Source organism: Poecilia reticulata, chromosome 2, assembly GCF_904066995.2.
Source record: "Poecilia reticulata chromosome 2, P_reticulata-male-v2, whole genome shotgun sequence".
Lineage (NCBI taxonomy): Eukaryota > Metazoa > Chordata > Actinopteri > Cyprinodontiformes > Poeciliidae > Poecilia > Poecilia reticulata.
This window is the reverse complement of record NC_088831.1, coordinates 15106312-15125629: the sequence shown is the minus strand read 5'-3', so window position 1 is coordinate 15125629 and position 19318 is coordinate 15106312. Positions and strand designations below refer to the sequence as shown.

The window sequence follows — 19318 nt, the reverse complement described above, 5'->3', positions numbered from 1 at the left end:
AACAGCAGGAAAAACTATAATCCTGCTTTTGCTGGGATTATAGACTGAATTAGACTGAATTAATCCAGTCTAATTCAGTCAGAGTCTGGCCTTTATTGGTTATAATTCAGTCTAATCCACTCAGTCTGGTCCTTATTGGCTATAATCCAGTCTAATCCAGTCAGCCTGCTCCTTAATGGTTATAATCCATTATAACCATTAATGGATTATAATGGTTATAATGGATTATAACCATTATAACCACCAGGCTGACCAGTAAGGACCAGTCAGCCTGGTCCTTACTGGTTATAATCCAGTCTAATCCAGTCAGCCTGGTCCTTACTGGTTATAATCCAGTCTAATCCAGTCAGCCTGGTCCTTACTGGTTATAATCCAGTCAGCCTGGTCCTTACTGGTTATAATCCAGTCAGCCTGGTCCTTACTGGTTATAATCCAGTCAGCCTGGTCCTTACTGGTTATAATCCAGTCAGCCTGGTCCTTACTGGTTATAATCCAGTCTAATCCAGTCAGCCTGGTCCTTACTGGTTATAATCCAGTCAGCCTGGTCCTTACTGGTTATAATCCAGTCAGCCTGGTCCTTACTGGTTATAATACAGTCTAATCCAGTCAGTCTGGTCCTTATTGGCTACAACCTAGTGTAATCCGGCGCTCACCAATCTCTGCCACGTCCAGGCAGTGCTGCTGGGACGTGTAGTTCCTGTGGGGCGTCATGGCCGTCACCGTCATGCAGTAGTACTTCCAGATGGACGTGTGTCTCTTGTCAAAGTAGCAGCTGTGGGAACCGCCGGACGTGTAATCTGGACACTCGAGTTCAGGGCCCCTACTGAAAGGCAGAGGAAGACGGGGTCAGTCCAGATAATCTCTGGATGAGGTCAGATTCCCTGAAGGTAAAGACGCAGGCAGCAGATTAAAAGATTACGTTTAATCCCACAGAGACAAGCAGCTGATTCTTTAACATGATCTGTGACAGAAGATAAAAGCCTGCAGTTTTACAGCCAACTCAGCATTAACCAGGTCAGACTTCAGATCACAGGTTGATTATAGTTTCATTATTTAGTCCAGAGCAGCACTGATAATCTGATATTTACAACCTGCACAAGTCAACAGGGGTAAGAGGCCGAAACAACACAAAATTATCCATAATCTATCAGGAACCCGACCAGCAAGACGGAGAAACAAACTGGAAAAGGAACGAAAGCTAGAAAAATACTAAAAAACTAAAAACTAACCAAAAACCATGAGAAACTAAAAACCTGAAGACAGAAATATGACCAAAAACTGGACTAAACCAGTAACCAAGGATTAAACCAGTAACCAAGCACTAAACTGCTAACCAAGGACTAAACAGGTAACTGTGGACTAAGCCGGTAACCATGAACTAAATCGCTAACCAAGGACTAAACCGCTAACCGTGAACTAAACCGGTAACCGTGGACTAAACCAGTAACTGTTAACTAAACCGGTAACCGTGGACTAAACTGGTAACCAATCACTAAACCGGTAATCAAGCAATAAACCGGTAACGAAGGACTAAACCAGTAACCATGAACTAAACCGGTAACCGTGAACTAAACCGGTAACCGTGGACTAAACCGACTAAACCGGTTACCATGGACTAAACTGGCAACCAAGCACTAAACCGGTAACTGTTAACTAAACCGGTAATCATACAATAAACCGGTAACCAAGCACTAAACCGGTAACAAAGGACTAAACCAGTAACCGTGAACTAAACCGGTAACTGCTAACTAAACCGGTAATCATACACTAAACCAGTAACCAAGAACTAAACCGCTAACCAAGGACTAACCCAGTAACCGTGAACTAAACCGGTAACCGTAGACTAAACCTGATGGAAGATGTTTCTCTGTTGCCGTGACCACAGCGCCTCAGACTCTAACAGGGCCTAATTAAAGTCCACCCTTGCTAATGAGACGAGTCATGGAAGAGCGCTGCAGGTGACAAGGATGTCAGCAGGTTCCCACCCTGATGGGACCCGTCGGGTTTCTAACGGACAGAACCAGAACCTTCCTGAGGCTGGAAGCAGCTGAACTGCAGCATCGATTCGTCTGCATGTCGATCAGTTTCTGAACAGAAATCAGATGATTTGCTCATTTTCATCAGATAATCCCAGATTTTAATCTGTGGAGACACAGCAGCAGCAGAACCACAACAATCGAAGCGTCTGAGCGGCCGTGCCATCTGGGGTTGAGGTGCGATCCAATCTGTCCTGATTAGCGGCGGCCGCCTGGCAGCCAGCCCGCCGGGCCCACGCGAGACTAGCCCGGTTCCACATATCGACCCTTAAAAGCTTCAGAGCAGAGCAGGCGGCTTAACGCTCACATGACCCGGAAACCTGGCAGGTCGGCTGCAGAGCAACACGCTGCTCCACTAGCCCCACCTTCAGCCCAACGACAGAACGACAGACTCACTCTTTGGAGTAGGTGAGGACGTAGGCGGCCTGCTGGCCGGACGTCAGGTTGTCCACTGGATGCCACCAGCAGGTGAAGTCCTCCATGTTGGGGGAGCGGCAGTAGTAGATCTGAGGACTGGAGGCCGCAGGGGCCACAGAGGCCCCGGGGTCTGCTGAAGGAACACAGGCCTACGTTAAACACACAAACACTGGAAAACAGTGAAAATGTTCAGTATAATACTGTAAAAATACTGAAAATAGTTTTCATAAACTTATAAACTCATAAACCGAACAAAACCGATTTGATCCACTCTGGAAAAATTTGCTAAACTTGGTTCAAAAACAGAAACTAAAACATTTTGATATTTAAAAATGGCAACAAAACAATAAAATCGAAAAAGATTAAAAGTGGAAAAAAAAAATCTCAAAACTTTCCCAAATTTTCCCTAACCAAGCATCGAGTTCCAGGTCAGTTTCCCATTTCTTCCCTTCAATTTCCATTCAGGCCACAGCATCACAGGTCCTCCACTCTGCGATGGGAATGGACTCACTGAACTGGTTGTTACTGGTTCCAGTAGAGTTTAAACTGCATGTTTACGTTTGTGATGGTTAAAACCAAATGAATTATCAAAAATACCTGAAAATTCTCTGGTTTTAAGCAACTTCATTATTTTATGCTTTTAATTTGAAGCTTTTCAGGAAGAGGCTCCAACTTTTACAGAAAACTCAACATTTAACAGGATTTCATGATTTCTGCATTGGGGTTTTATCAGAGCTAAAACGTTAGCCTTAGCGTCTCTGTGGGTTAGCTTTGGCATCTCTACGGGTTAGCTTTAGCATCTCAACGGGTTAGCTTTAGCGTCTCTACAGGTCAACTTTAACATCCCTTGGTTAGCTATAGCATCTCTCCAGAGACAGGGTTTTCTGTGTTGCTAAGCTAAGAGCTAAGCTATTTCCTGCCATTTCTTGAGATTTCTCAGTTTTAGAGTTTGTCCTAGTTAAAGTCTCACCGAGAATTGTCCTCTTTCAGCCTTTAGGGGGCGCCACTGGCTATCAATCTGGTCTGTCTCAGCAGAACATCCTCTGGGTCCATAAAGTCGTCAGGATGTCAGATTTCTCTGCCTAACCCTGACCTTTAACCTCGACTCTTAACCCTCACCTTTAACCCTGAACACAGCACGCTGTGTATTTTCAGTCTGTTCTGCAGATGATGCAGCGGCTGAAAGCTCGTCACAGATTATTGATTTCATATCGATCGGGTGAAAGCGCCGCCTCTCCGCCTCCATTCACAGGAAACAAAAGCCGTTGAATTTCTTCAGAGCAGGAGAAAACGAGTGGCGGCGCTGCTTTAATGTGAATCGTTAGAGAACAGAGAATCCTTCGATCGGTACAGAAATACTGCAACCAGATAGGTTTTATGGATATATTACATGTTTTAAAGGATTAGACACAAAACAAATAGGCATGTTTCAGAAATCACTTTAAAATTTCTAAATAAACATAAACATTTGTAAATTATAAAAAATGTAACTCTAGACATCTGAACAAAACTTTGAATACAGCGAATGTGATCAAACTGTACATGAATATCTATGATAGCAGGTCAGAAAATATTCAGATCTGATGATAAAAACTTTCATCCAAACTTCAACTGTCAAAAATGAAAATCGAGCCGGATCTGAAAACTTTGCTTCTGCAACAAGTTTCGATTTGAACCCAAACAAGCAGCAGATGCTTCCATTATTATTCCTCCGTTATTTTATCTGAGTTTGTTTAAAACGTCACATTTCTAGCCACAGAAACGTTCAGCCTGTGGCTGCAGGAGGACGAGCCGCGCTGCTGATAACAGCGGCTCATTCTGAGTCAGCAGCCAAACGGTCGCTAACGCCCAGCGGCGCAGCAGCAGAAATCAATTAGCAGCCGTCACGGCTCCCCGCTGCGCTTCCACTAAATCCATTTCTAATTTAATCAGTTCCCACCTCAAACACACCGAGAGCCAGGAATGAATTTAAATCAGAGCAGGACAGATTCAACCGCTTCAAACAAACAGGGAAGCTTTTTAAAATGCACTTTAATTTTAAAATTAAATCTGAGCCATAATTGAAAGATACAAACGTATAATTAAAAAATATTTACTCTAACCTTCTTCAATCACACTTTAAATTTAGCCGTTTATATTTTGTATCAAAGTCAAACAATGAGAAACGATGAAGAACCTCCAAACAGCGGAGCGCGACAGGAACGATGCAGCTTTTATTTGGTTCTTCCACAACTTCCTTTACAACCAACAAAACAGAATTATGCAGAAATTCAGTTTGGAAAAAATTTAATTATCATAGCGCGAGCATTAGCATGTTGCTCTTAACAGTAAGCATTTTGTTACGCATTATGCTCACATTAGGCAACATGCACAGACTGGCGACCTGTCCAGGGTGAACCCGCCTCTCGCCCGGAACATTAGCTGGAGAATATTAAGTATATTAGCTTATGTATTAGCTTACTTTAGCTGTGATCCTATGACTGGCCTGCTGACTGGTTGCTTTTCTGCTTTAAATGACTGTTAGCTCATGCTAAATGACTTTTCAAAATATCTAGGAAAATGTAGAAAATAAACATTCAGTTTGAGTAAAACTCATTCGACACAAAACAATTCTTGCTGAAGTTTGGTGAAAGTCCCTCGCTATAACGTGGTTCACTAGTGATGGGTCCAGCAACACCAACGCGCCGGCGTATGCATCAAGCCCATAGACCAGTGGTCCCCAAACCTTTTCCAGTGAGGGCCACATATAACTCTTCCCTTCTCTGGTATGTTTAACTAAACTGTCTTATTCAAGTAAATCCACCTTTTCAATACGGCATTATGAGGCCAGGCATGAGAATGAAGTCCCAGAAACACCTAAACTCAGATATGCAGCCAGTCTACAAATTACTCAGTTGCTTTTTATAAATTATGAACCCTCGCTGTAATGCGGTTCACTTTTCACGGTATCGCTGCTTCGCAGATTTTTTTGTGCAGTTTTTTTTCCAGTGTTCTTCGTCCTGATTGACCATATGATTGGTAAAAACTGTCTCCGCGCTACCTGAGTGCCAATAACGTTATGGCGTTTAATACAGATTGGCCACTCAGGAGATGGAAGCTGAAACTTTCAATGTCTGCTGGAAAAAAAAAAAAAAAAAAAAAAAAACTGTGGCCAGAGGCAGAACAAAACCCGACCGGAGGCTCGTTTGATGAGATCCGTCGCTCTGCCGTAGATACAGCTGTGAATCTGGCGGGGCAGGTTGGAGGAGACGCTGTAATGCCATGACTGCGGATCACATTAATGCCCGATTGATGCACACGCACATCCGCTGACCTGAAAACAGGTTTTGTTCTTTGGTTTCAATGTAGAGTATTTATTTATGCTGTGTAATAACTGTAAAAACTAAAGGTAACTACTTCACGGATTTCACCTATCACAGGTTATTTTCGTAACGCAACCAATAAGAAAAACCAGGGTTCGCTGTAAATGTAGAGTTTACTTAATTTTTTTCAACAGCAAAAGTTTTGTCAAAAAGCTTAACAGGCTTAATTTCAAAAGGTTGTAAAAACTTTTTTTTTTTTTTATAAAAATGTGTGGGGAAAAATAGTCCATGCATCCTCATTCCAAACACATTCACTTAAATTTTCACTTACATGTTCACATTCTTTATTGACTGTATATCAAATATATTTTAAATGTAACTGAAGATATGACATAATACAACATATAATATTCAATAAAATACAAAGACTTAAATCTTATTGTACAGACTTGGTCAAATCACTACGTTGCCTGTAGGAATTTTTAATGTCCAGCAGGTGTCAGTATTGAGTGACAGTATCAATACAGTGTTGCTATGAGTCGAAACGCCTCATGACGCCTCATTTACCCATCACTACGGTTCACCTTTCGCGGTCTCGCTGTTTCGCGGATTTTTTTGTGTGCAGTTTTTTTCACAGTGCATTGTGTTCTGCGTCCCGATTGGCTAAAATATTCGTAATACAGATTGGCCATTCAGGAGATGGAAACTGAAACTTTGAAAAAAAAAAACTGTGGCCAGAGGCAGCGTAAAACCAGACCGGAGGCTCGCTTGACGAGATCCTTCGCTCTGCGGTAGATACAGCTGGGAATCTCGCGGGGCATCTTGGAGGAAACGCCTTAATGACATGACTCCGGATCACATTAAGGCCCGATTGATGCACACGCACATCCGCTGACCTGAAAACAGGTTTTGTTCTTTGGCTTCAATATAGAGTATTTAATTATGCTGTGTAATAGTTGTAAAAACTAAAAGTAACTTCTTCGCTGATTTCACTTATTGCGGGTTATTTTCGGAACGCAACCCCTGCAAAAAACGAGGGATCGCTGTAATGCCTAGAGGTTTTGTTTCTGAGGGGCAGTGAATGCATCGTTTCCATGGAGACCAGAAATAGTCTGAAGGTCTCTTTGTGAGCAGTCCTGCAGTCATGTGGCGCAGCGGCGGCTAATCCGTTAGGGTACAAACAAAGGCCTGGTGTTTAGCTTAAGAAGATCAGCAACCTGCCAGCAGCGGCTTCACCAGCAGCAAGCAGAGCAAAGCATTCTGGGAACTCTGACCTCACCGCGCCACAAACACTCGTCTTCCCAACAGCCTGAAAATTCAACATGGCGTCCCTGGAGATAGAACGGCCAACACGGCGTCCGTGGAGACAGAATGTCCAATACGGCGTCCGTGGAGACAGAACATCTCCAGTAATAAGTCAATGTGATTTGACCCCTTAGAGGTCAGGAAACAGGAAATGATCAGAGAAACAGCGGCTTTCCTTGTGATGCCGAGCATAGATGTAGTTTGACTAGATAATCAGATGGATACGGTTCGGATCAGGAATTTGACGGTAACTGGTTCTGAGTAGAACCGGGTCAGAAACCGAAGGAGCAGAAAGAGATTTAAAGACGCAGCGCACAAAAAACGGCCATGATTCGGGCAATCAGATCTCAGATGTGCTGAATGTTTATCATGTGGACCGATGAGACCGAGTCCGGGCTGGACTGGATCTACAGAACCGGGATCTACGGAACCAGGATCTACAGAACCGGGCCAACAGAAGCTCCAGCAGTGAGTTCTGCAGAGCTCGACCCGGTGGCTCTCTGGATATTAAATGAATGAAACATGAAGCCGATGAATAAACGCGTTTGCCTCCTGCTGTTGCCATAGCGACCGGCTCCCTGAGGAAAAACCTGAAAACAAAATAAATAAAATCTGTTATTGATCATAAAGCCGTTTCCAACGATTAGATTTTTAAACTCTGACTGTTAGAATTACTATAGAAGGTAATTATATAATTATAGGTTTTTATTTACCTGCAGCACAGTACCGGGCCGACAGAACCGGACCAATAGAACCGGGCCGACAGAACCGGACCAATAGAACCGGGCCGACAGAACCGGACCAATAGAACCGGGCAAATAGAACCGGGCAAATAGAACCGGGGCGACAGAACCGGACCAATAGAATTGGGCCGACAGAACCGGACAGACAGAACCGGGCCGACAGAACCAGACTAACAGAACCAGGCCGACCTTACCGGACCAATAGAATTTCGCCGACGGAACCGGACAGACAAAGCTGGGTCGACAGAACCCAACCAATAGAATTCGGCCAATAGAACCCGATTCTATGAAGTTACTTTAGTTCCTGTTTTAATATTTAACCTGAAAAGTTCAAATAAAATAAATTATTTTGCTTGTTTCACATTAAACCAAAAATAAAATCTATTTTTAAAGCTTCCTGCAGTAAAACTTTACAGCCTGTAAAGTTGTTTTTACAGTGTATTCTGTCAAAGGAAGCTAAATTAATCTAAACTGTTGCTATGACAACAGAAATGCACTGCAAAAAGTAGAAACATAACGTTAATTAATTTAACATGATTCAATTAATAGATACTTTTTTTTAAATTAAGATTTTTGGGAAATTATAAATATAAAATTTTTTGCTTAACAAAAATGTTTTAAAATGAAATTTAATTTATGTAAATTAATAAACTTTTTTTTTTCTCAGAGCTTCCAATCCAAACAGGAAACGAGTCGCAGCCTTCCCTCATAAACACCCGAACACATCGCGAGGCGTTCAGGTGCTCAGACCTGAGTGGGGAAACCCCAGCTGCCGGTTGCCAGGGACGACGGCTATCTAAGCCGCTTCAGGCTTCAAAGGTAAAAATGTAAATAATTAATAAACGAGCCGCTCACCAAACGCAACGCCGGCAACCATAGCAACCATCTGTAACCATGACAACACAAAGCATGCTGAGAGGTACAGCGCTGGCAGCATCATGCTGTGGGGGAGGGATTTGTGTCTAAAAAGTTAAACTTTGATTCTAACTGATAGCTAGCTTGTGCTACAGAGCAAAATAAAAAAGTTTCTCCACCTTTAAACTTTAAAAATGTTAACAGTTTTTATTAAAAGTTGCTTTTTGTGGCTTTGAACTGATTTTTGTTTGTTTTTGATCTCAAGGTTTCTGTTAACGGGGTCAGAGTTCAGTTACATTCCTGCTTTTAAAAGGTTTATAAAAATAACCTGAGCTGAATGTTTGGCTGCTGATGATCAAAGGGTTTAATTAGGCTGAAGGTCAAATATTTAATATCGACCATCTTCTACAGTCACCATGTTGCTACAGACACAGAAGCTACAGCGCTAATGTTTTGGTCTAAAACCTAGCATAGCACAGCTTAGCATAGTGTAGCATACCATAGCATAGCAGTGTAGCTCAAGGACCAATGGGCAGCAGGAAACTCACCGTTGTCGAGTTTAGCTTTGTGAGAGCCTTCCTGGGCGGCGATGCTGCTGCTGCCCCCCAGAGGAAGCAGACAGAACAGCAGCCACAGCAGCCACAGCATCCTGCCGCCGTCCGTCCGTCCGTCCGTTAACCTGAAATAGACACACTGATCTCAGGACTCTTCCAGGCGGCTGTGGGAAAGTCTGACGATCCTTTAGGACCAGAAGAAGAAATCCTCCAGAGACGCATCAGAGACATGAAACCCAGAGCGGATTAACTGCAGCAAAAATATTAATATTAACATTACTATTAATATGTATGCACCATGTTAAGGTATAACCGGGTTTAATTTGGCTGGTTTTCATTCTGTTCAAACATGGAAACAGAAACGGTAAAAAAAACAAAATATTTCCATCTGAAGAAGCTTTAATGAAAATGTTGCTTTAGCATCTGAAGTTTATTAACAATTATTGTTTTTGCTGCATTGATCAACCAAAGCGCCACAGATCTGAATTCATAATTAGATTATTAAAAACCAGCTAACCTTCCTCAGCTTTCTGGAAACGCTGCATGCTAGCTGCTCATGCCGCCATTTTGGTTTGGGTGGAGTTCAGAGTTCACATCAGGACATCTAATATTTCCAAAACAAACCTTTAATCTGCTCCATAAGTCCTGTTTTATAAAAGAGTTTACAGAAACCTGAAGCATTCAGGAATTACTGCTCAACAAAGATGCTTTTCAGCTAATTTCTACTGTTTCCTACCATTGCTGGGTAATCCACTCAGCTGGTTATTGACCTCAATGTACACTAATCTATGAGGGTTCCAGGAATTAGACCCAGCCACCAGACCTGAACCAGAACCTGAGCTGCAGCCGCTTCCTTCAGAAAGAGCAGCTGGGAGGGAGGGAAGCTGTAATCCTCTTATCCACTGAAGCCATGGCTGAGCATATGCAGCCTGACAGGTCATGGAGGAGAACACACACACACACACACACACACACACACACACACACACACACACACCAGGAGGCCATCAAACAAGCAGATTTACACACATCACGCTCTCCTGCACCAGCACCCGCGCGCGCGCACACGTGTACACACACACACACACACACACACACACACACACACACACACACGATCACAAAGCACAAAAACCAACTTCATGAAGCTTTCTGTAGATCGTCTAGATCTGCTGGTTCTGAACCAAAAAAAACACAAAATGCTAGAGAAGAAAGAGCTGAACCACAGGAGACGCTCCCAGTTCTCCACTCCTACAGAAACCCAGAGACAAATCAACAACTCACTGTAGTTAGACCGTAAGGCCAGAAACAAAATCAATCAGATTGGGTTGATAGGCTGGATGGATGGATGGTCATTTGGACGGTTGGTTGGATGATTGGTTGGTCAGACTGTCGGATGGTTGGTCAGTCGGTCGACATGTCGGATGGATTCCTGCCTCTGCCATGTTGCTCCTCCAGGACGTTTTCTAAGGATCAACTGAAAGCAGCAACTCCACATGTTGCTGAGACAGGAAGTTCTGGTTGTAACTCTGTTGCCATGAATACGTGCCAAGTTGATTTCTTTGGTTTTCAGTCATTAGTTGTTTTTCAGGCTCTTCTTGTCGTTTCGTCTCATTAGAAATGTAACGTCTCCGTCTCATCCCTCCTGCTGCTGATGTTCCCAGGTCAGTCCAGTTTCAGGTGAAGTGAAATCCAGATAAATGTTTTGTTCTGCAGGAGACAGGAAACAGGAAGCAGGAAGCTGCGGGTCTTCAGGTGGAGAAACTTCCTGCTGCAAATTGGCTAAACCTAGCCACCGCTAACGTCTGGAGGAGCCTGAAGAGGAGCAGAGGATTCAGGTCACCACCAACCTGAGCTGCTCTGCTTCCCCGCAGGGTGCTCTGATCTCGTGGTGACTCTGGGTCAAAGGTCACGCCAGGCGCTTCCTTCACCTCCTGCAGGGAACCACCAGGAACCGAATCCAAGCCCTGCTGACGGATCGCTGCTGATCTGATTAACCAGTTCAACAAACCAGATCAGCTGCAGCTCAGAGGTTTATCCACTTCCTCCGTTCCCCTGGGTTTCCCCTGCAGCATCAACACACTGCTGCGGCATCAACACGCTGCTGCAGCAGCAGGTTGTGTGGCGTCTGCCTGCCTGCTGCTCTGATCCAGCTGCTCCGTCTGCCAGCAGATGAAACCCGGCGTTGTGTAAACACAGCGGTAACGAGGTCAGCGGAGCTTCGCATGGCAACGCAGCAACATGTGAGCTGCAACAATGGGCCCATCCTCGAGAGCTGCGGCAACAAACCCAGGAATAATCCCAGCTGGATCTGAGAGGTAGATTAGAGGCTCTAATCCAGCAACACCAGAGGACATGACTGCAAACCAGATCAGATTCTCCCCAACAGGAACCAGATCCAGAAACTGCTGGTTCTCCAGGAAGGAACCGCCGACCCGATCCGACCCGATCCGACCCGATCCACTGCAGCGGATCCAGAGCCTGTCTCTGCCACTGACAGATGTTTGTTAGAATCAGGACAGAAATCAGCGATGACCTCAGAGTGACTGCTGCTGCTCAACAGTCTGGGAAGGGTCAAAGGTCATCTCCTGAAGGCATGGTGGTGGAGGGCTGGTGATGTGGGCTGGTTTCAGCTCGTTTCACAGTCAAGTTGTGGATGTTCTGGTTCTCCTGATCCCAGCTGCTGGTTCGGGTCTCCAGGATGATTTTGGAGCGTTTCGCACGGCGCTCCAGGATTCCTCCGCTGACCTTTGACCCTCCAGATTCTGATTGTTTTTCCATCATGTTCTGGATCTTTCTCCCAGTGGAGTCCAGCTCAGGCCCAGAGGCCCGAGGCAGGGCAACCGTTTCCATGGAAACAACTGCCTTTGGTCAAATTTTATTCAGATTTTTTTGTCTTACAAGAGTTTCTCTCCACTGGTTCTCAAAGAGCTGGTGACCTGTTTTTATTCAATCTGCTTCGTTTGGTTCATGTGGAGCTGAATTAAATCCATCCATCCATCCATTTTCTTTACACCCTTGTGCCTTGGTGGGGTCAGGAGGGTCGCTAGTGCCTCTCCACCTAACGTTACGGGCAAGAGGCCTGGACAAGTCGCCAGTCTGTCGCGGGGCACTGAATTAAATGTGAAGCTGAATTAAATGTGAAGCTGTCTCCTGAGTCTCTGTGGTGTTTCAGCATTAGCGTTAGCATTAGCATCACCTTTAGGAGGGACAACATGCGCTGCATTGTCACATGTCTGCTTTATGAAACATTCATTCTGCCCCGCCTCCAGGGATCTTCCCAGCATCTTCTCACATTGAGCTGAAAGAACTGCCCCGGGGGCAAACAGCCCCTTAAAGCCCCACCATGTGACTGAACACGCAGCAGGTCTATTTCTGTCAGGATGCGTGATCTGAACCTCCAGGGAAACTTCAGGAATGTCGGCTGAGCAGGAAACAAAAAGCTGCTTCAAGCTGAAAAACTCCCATCAGCCCCAGTTGCTGCGCCATGACAGCTAACAGCGTTAGCCGCCGCTCATGGGCATCTGATGCTTCCTGGTAGGAAACTGGAGGAGCGCAAGCAGAAAACGGTCCAGACCGGGAAGAGACGGCGGCCAACTGTTTTGTGCTGCGTTTCCTTCAGCAGCAACGTGAGGCTGCAGCAGCAGAGAAATAGTTAGCTTCATTGCTAACAACAATGCAGAAACGTTCAGCTAGTCTTTAGCTTTCTGCTTTAGCTCATATTTACATCAACGCTAACGTCTTGGCCCATCTAGTTCCCTGAAATCAGATGAAATTAAATGTTGGAACTCTGTTCGTCATCATTTTTGATGATGCTGCGGCTACGAAGCGTCTCCAGTAGCAGTCCGTCTTGCAGTGAATCTGAAGAGCTCTCTGACTGAAGCCTGCTGCCAGGTGATAGGCTCACACTGCAGCATACACCAGTAGACAAGGACGGCACTTCCTGTCCGCAGGACTTCCTCTTCCTGTCTCAGCGTCAAACTTTAGCGGCACTTCCTGTCTCGGTGTCAGACTTTAGCTCCACTTTCTGTCTCGGTGTCAGTTGGGTCTATGCTCGTCTCCTGGAGGTGAAGCAGCCTTAAAGCCTCTAACTTAACGCCGTTGTGCTGTCTTTTCCCATAATCCTCCTGGTGTCTCAGATCCTGACTGTGTCGCGGCCCGAGGCAAACGTTTCTCCTGAATAAATAAAAGCGGATCAGATCAAGTCAGTGGGAGCGACTGAGGCGAACATGATGAACGAGTCGGCAGCGTTCTGATGTTAGCCTGAGAGCGCGCTGCCGGCCTCGCAGACGCTAATCTAATCATCTAATCATCTCGCTGAAGGACTCTGCATGGGCCTAATTAAAGGCTGCAGCGATCCAAACATCCAGGGTGGAGAATTCAAAGGAATTTCCCTCCATGTGTCTCATCAGATCCGAGATATGGATTTAAATCCTGCTGCTGATTTGATTAGCTCTGCTCTAAACACCGTTTATCTGTTCTGCATGACCGACCAGCTAACGAGGAAAAACAACCCAAATTAAATCAGCCGATGTTTCTGTTCACACAGGCTCAAGGCTGGACTTTGACTGGGCCGTTACAACGCAGCAGCCCTGGAACATTTTCATGGCAGGAGAAACCAAAACCTGCGGCGGGTTTCAGAGCTTTCTCCAGGTCTCAGACCGCCGCTGCAGGACGCCGCCACCTGTTCCCATGGTTACCGCCTCCTCATCACACGCAGCTGAACTCAGTTCCTCTTGATGGATCTACCAGAGGAAGACTGAAACCCAAACGGAGGAAAAGGCAAAGCGAATCACACTACTTCCTGAAACTCTCAGGTCGGCTCAGCGGTATTTCCCTATCATGTCTCGTTTAGTCTGACCCTCATCTGCTGCTTCCCAACAGAACCAGAACCGATCTGTCCTCCGTCCTCAAAGGCCTGACGGGCCACCAGGGGGCAAACCACCGACCCAACAGCGCAGCACGGTGGTGGCAGTGTCATGCTGAGGGAGATATCCAACTGATGGTTGAATCATCGATCCAGCTGGACGACAAGAAAAAGAGGTTCTGTTTAAAACCTGGACCAGAACCATTAAACAAACCATACCAGAACCAGATCAGAACCCTGTTGAAATGCTCAGGTTTTGATTAGGCCTTTAGTCTTTCCTGCTCAGCTCTGCATCGGTTCATCGACAGGAAGCAGAAATAATTCAGGAAAAACTGGAGAAACGTCAGAATGTTCAGATTCTGACACCGCAGCATCTTGGTGCTGCAGTCCACTGCAAAACACAACTCAGAATAAAATCAACTTTAGGAGCTTTTCTTCAAACAGCTCACTGGAAAATAATGTTTACTAATGTTAATAACGTTTAACAATGTTGAGTAATATTCATTCACGTTATTGTTTGATGTTCATAATATTTATTAATATTCATGTTTATTAATATTGATCGATATTTTACTTTTTCCCACTGCACTGTAAAAATGACTTGTTTTCTCTCATTTATGGATACGTCTCCATATCAACCAGAACCGGGCCAGCAGTGACCCACAAATGGATTCATCGTATAGACCAGCTGAAGATTTAAACCTACAGACTCATGACCCGGGACCCGGCTGGGTCCAAACGGATGAACAGGCTGGTTCTGGTTCTGGAAGGACAAGCAGAACCAGGATTAGTTTCCATCTTGTGTTTGACCTGCTAGAGACGGAAGGACACAGTGTAAAGAGGAACATCCAGAAGCTTCTTCAGCGTCTCAAATTTATTTTTATTTTGAATAAACGATCATGTTAAACCAACTGGATCCACAGAGATCAACAACAACCAACCAGCCGCCTCCATTGTTTTCTCCTCAAAGCTTTTAGAGCTGCTCAAATATTTATGTCTCTTTCCCCTTATTGACGCTTTGGTAATCTTTCTGCAGTTGCATAACGGATCACTCCAACGCCGCAGCGCAACGGAAAAACTCCCCACAAGAGTCATGGAGTAGATTTAGTTTGATTTAAAGAGACTTTCACCAACTGGTGCATGCGGTACAGAGGTAAGGAGGTATGGAGGTAAGGAGGCAAGAAGGTACACAACAGCCAGAGACCCATCCAACCGACCAAACTGTGGTCATTTCTGCAGACGTTGCTGACAGTCTGACCGGTCGGCTGCATGACAAGACAAGGTGTGAAAATTTTCTCCATGCTTCAGGCAGCATCAACACCTGCTGGACTGATATCACACCTACTGAGGTCAGAGGTCAGTAAGAGGTGGAGAGTGAAGCCTGATTGAGTCACCTCCTGGTTGGGACAGGCGGGACAGGTGAAAGTGTCGCCACCACCCGAGAGGTGACATCACTTCTTCAACCAGAGACCTCAACAAACACCTAATCAAAACCTAACCAAAGACCTCACCAATACCTCAACAAAGACCTACTCAAGACCTCAACAAAGACCTCACCAAGACCTAACAAAGACCTCAACAAAGACCTAATCAAGACCTCAACAAAGACCTCACCAAGACTGTGACAAAGACCTCACCAAGACCTCAACAAAGACCTAACCAAGTCCTCAACAAAGACCTAACCAAGTCCTCAACAAAGACCTAATCAAGACCTCAACAAAGACCTCACCAAGACTGTGACAAAGACCTCACCAAGACCTCTCAAAGACCTCAACAAAGACCTAACCAAGACCTCTCCACAACTGTCTCACTGACGGTTACTTCCTTTACATCATTTCTGGTTCTGATATTAACCGGATTGGACCTTCCTCCTCCAGAACCGGTGTGTGTTTTCCCGCAGTGGCAGCTCCTTATTCATCGTTTCTTCTCCAGACGACGGGGAACCAAACCCAGTAAGGAGGGACAATTGGTCTGTGAATCCTTTTCTAAAGTTCAGAAGTAAGCGAACAGTGCGCCGTTACCCACCAGAACCCAGGAGTCGTGGTACCAGAACTGCTTCCGGACCTGCTGCTGGCGTTTCCCAGACTCTCTGAAGGTACGTTGTCATTCCAGAGCAGCTGGGATAGACTAGCTCCAGCCGCCTGCCCCGTTTTCCTCTAAACGAGGACAATTAGATTATCTTCGCTTTGGGACGTTTTACTGAACAGGCAAACAAGACACTGAGGGCAGGAAGCAGGAATGTGACGGTAAACGGCCCCTGACGGCGCCTTTAGGACCAAACGTCTGCGGATAAACCAATTTTACACTCCAGAACAGATTTTACACTGCAGAGCCCAGCAAGTTTCCTGCTGCTCCAAGCATCAATAAATTATAAATTATAATGAAAAATACAAAGAATCTATCTGGACGACGTTTAAACCGTTTCTAGACCTCAGAGTTTGTTTGGTCTGATGATTCTAAACTAAATGGTTTTATTTGTCAGAAAAGCCAAAAACCATAAAAACTGTTCAGTAATTCTGGTTAAACTGGAAATTTTAATTGTTTCAAAACAAATAATTTCATATTTCTATGTTCCCCTGTCAGCGAATGAAAAGACAGAGACTTCTTAAAGGGACAGCAGTTATTCCTGGTTTTCTCTTAACATCTCACATGTGAAATGGAAGAAATGACGATTATCTTTATTTATGCATGAAAGCATCAGACATTTTAAAAACAGAGCTGGAGGTGCATTTATGGACCAATAATAGTAGGATTTTATAGTTTTGAAGCAGCCGGGTCAGATCAGATTAATAGATTGATCTGAGGATCTAGAATTATATTAGAGCAGAAAGTGGATGAAAATGTCAGCGGCTTATGTGGAAAGTTCATATCCACATAATTATAAAACAAAAAAACTTTAGAAAACTGTTTGAAGCAGAATACTGAGCGTCAGTCTGCCTTGAAATAAAATCAGAAGGAGTTGTGAGCCTCTGCAGGCCATAAATGATTAAAGTTTCCACAACAACCGTGTGAATAAAGATCAGCTCTGATCTGACAGGAACGTGTTCAGAGTCCGGCTGCTGCTCAGAGGAGGGGAGGTGACTAAAGTCCGGCATTAAATTCATGAAGCAGAGCATCTGCTGATGCTGATGATGGAGGAAACATTTAAACCAGCTTCAGGTGACATTTAGAAGAAACTCCAGCTTTTAGTTTTAGGATAAAATCTGATTCTGCAGCGGGACAGTAAATCTTTAACTTCCATCTGCAGGAGTTCAAACAACATGATGGCAGAAGTAGCTCATTAATCACATTAAATCTGCTTTCCAGCCAAACTGCTCAACTTGTGTCGGCGGAGCCGCACCTGAGCGGCGGCCTTACCTGGAGCTGCTGAAGCCGCGTTGGGAGGCTGCTGGCCGGGCTGTCGCAACCCGCTGCCCGCTGCTCGGGTCCGGGCGGTCGGTCGGTGCAGCCGCGGCTCCGCGAGAGATCGGTGTTGCTGCTGCAGCTGCTGCCAGCGGACAGAGACGAGTTTTCTGAGCCGAGCCCCCCCCCGCGCTAAGGATCTTTGCCTCCACCTGACCCCGCGTCATCCGCCGGCTCCAGCTGGAGCTCCCGCCCCTCCGTCCGCCCTGAGGCCCGGGGAGCGGCGCGATAAGCGGCCTGGAGGCGGAGGCTGGCGGCCTGATAAGAACCAGCGGCTCTTCTGCAAATCCTCAGCAGAAACAGATCAGATCCGCTTCACTTCTTCTGCGCCTGATGGCCGAAAGAACATTTAATCCTCCACAACTAGTGGCTTCGTCCCGTGACGTCACCGCCCAAATAAGGTGGGGGACGGGGCCTCAATGAAAAGTTCCCTTCATTATTTACCACGTGATGAATAAGAACATAAAACATTCAATGATCATTTCAGTTTTTCACAGATCTGGACATTTTGTTCCTGAAAGGTGCTGAGTGACATAACGCCAACTGAGCTAAAGATTCAGCTGCAGTTCCACCGCCCGGCCTGTAGAGGGCAGCACGGTTTTAGGCAGAGGCTGCAGAATCAGACAGGCTGACATGAAAATGGTACAGAAACATAAAGATGAAGATCTAGAGATAGATTGAACAGATTAAAACCTCCAAAGTGAATCAAATGGTCGGTGGCGTCGAGCCGGTCCAGATTCCTCCAGAACCCAACATGGTTGCCCGGTTCAGTTAGCTACGCTGCGGTTCAGGAGACTGGTTCCGTAACCAGTTAGCCTCACTGGGATCACTGGGAAGGCGGAGCTAAACCACCCAACATGGCGTCATGCCAGTTGGACAGCTAGCATGTTAGCATGTCTCATTCTTGTCTCAGGCAGAGACAGTTTTCTGTCCAATGGACCGCATTGTGTGACGCCAGTAGCTCTGCCCCAACCTGACCTTTGACCTGTGGACCACCTGAAGCATGCTGCGTCCTCCACGCAGCATGGCGGCTCATGATGATGATGACGCATTGTGTAATGGGTCGGCGATGATGTCACTGTCGCTAAGCAACAGATTTAATCCCACTTCTGTCAGATTAGGAGGGGAAAACTCCCAAAAGCCTTTTGTGTAGATTACACCTGATGTGCTGCTCTGTCACACCTCTGCTGACCTTTGACCTCTGCTTTCCAAAAATAATATTTCACCATTAAAGTCTGGAAGATGCTGAAGCTGGGCTTTAACTAGCCCATTCCAACATGAAGAATCATTGATCAGAACCATCCAATATATGAACCAATATATGAAAGATGAACCCATCTTTGGGTTCATCTTTTCCAGGTTTTCCTGTTTGGACCAAAACAAACATCTCTGTCACATCAGAACCAGACGACAAGGAAACGCAGCATCATGGAGGGAAGAGCAGGAGTGAAGGGACAATTTTATAATCAGATCAGCATCAGAGGCTGCAGCAGCTCCCAGCAGAGGAACTGAACTCAATCTGTCATCAGCAAACCTCCAACCGGCTGAATAAATCATGCAGCCGTCAGCCTGCTGCTCAGCTACTGTTAGCTCAGTGCTGTTAGCTCATTACTGTTAGCTCAGTGCTGTTAAATCAGTACTGTTAGCTCAGCTACTGTTAGCTCAGCGTTGTTACCTCGGTGCTGTTAGTTCAGCTACTGTTAGCTCAGTGCTGTTAACTGAGCTACTGTTAGCTCAGCTAAGTTAGCTCAGTGCTGTTAGCTCGGTGCAGCTAGCTGAGCTACTGCTAGCTCAGCTAAGTTAGCTGAGTGCTGTTAGCTCATTGCTGTTAGCTCAG

The 19318-nt window shown here is 45.5% G+C and overlaps 1 protein-coding gene across 3 annotated transcripts in view; it reads right to left on the bottom strand.

Annotated features, from left to right (window-relative positions):
- Positions 1-19318, bottom strand: part of crfa4 (cytokine receptor family, class I receptor 4) — a 29309-nt gene that overhangs the window by 5499 nt on the left and 4492 nt on the right. Inside the window, exons 2-5 of one of the 3 annotated variants that reach the window (XM_081598204.1) lie at positions 17437-17811; positions 9207-9337; positions 2433-2586; positions 654-823 (exon numbers count right to left, since the gene is read on the bottom strand). In XM_081598204.1, coding sequence (XP_081454330.1) covers positions 654-823; positions 2433-2586; positions 9207-9337; positions 17437-17648 — 667 coding nt within the window. In that variant the 5' untranslated portion in view covers positions 17649-17811. Of the gene's footprint in view, positions 1-653; positions 824-2432; positions 2587-9206; positions 9338-16104; positions 16277-17436; positions 17812-19318 lie in introns of those variants that run through there. The other 2 variants (XM_081598210.1, XM_081598213.1) reach the window with 2 other exon arrangements.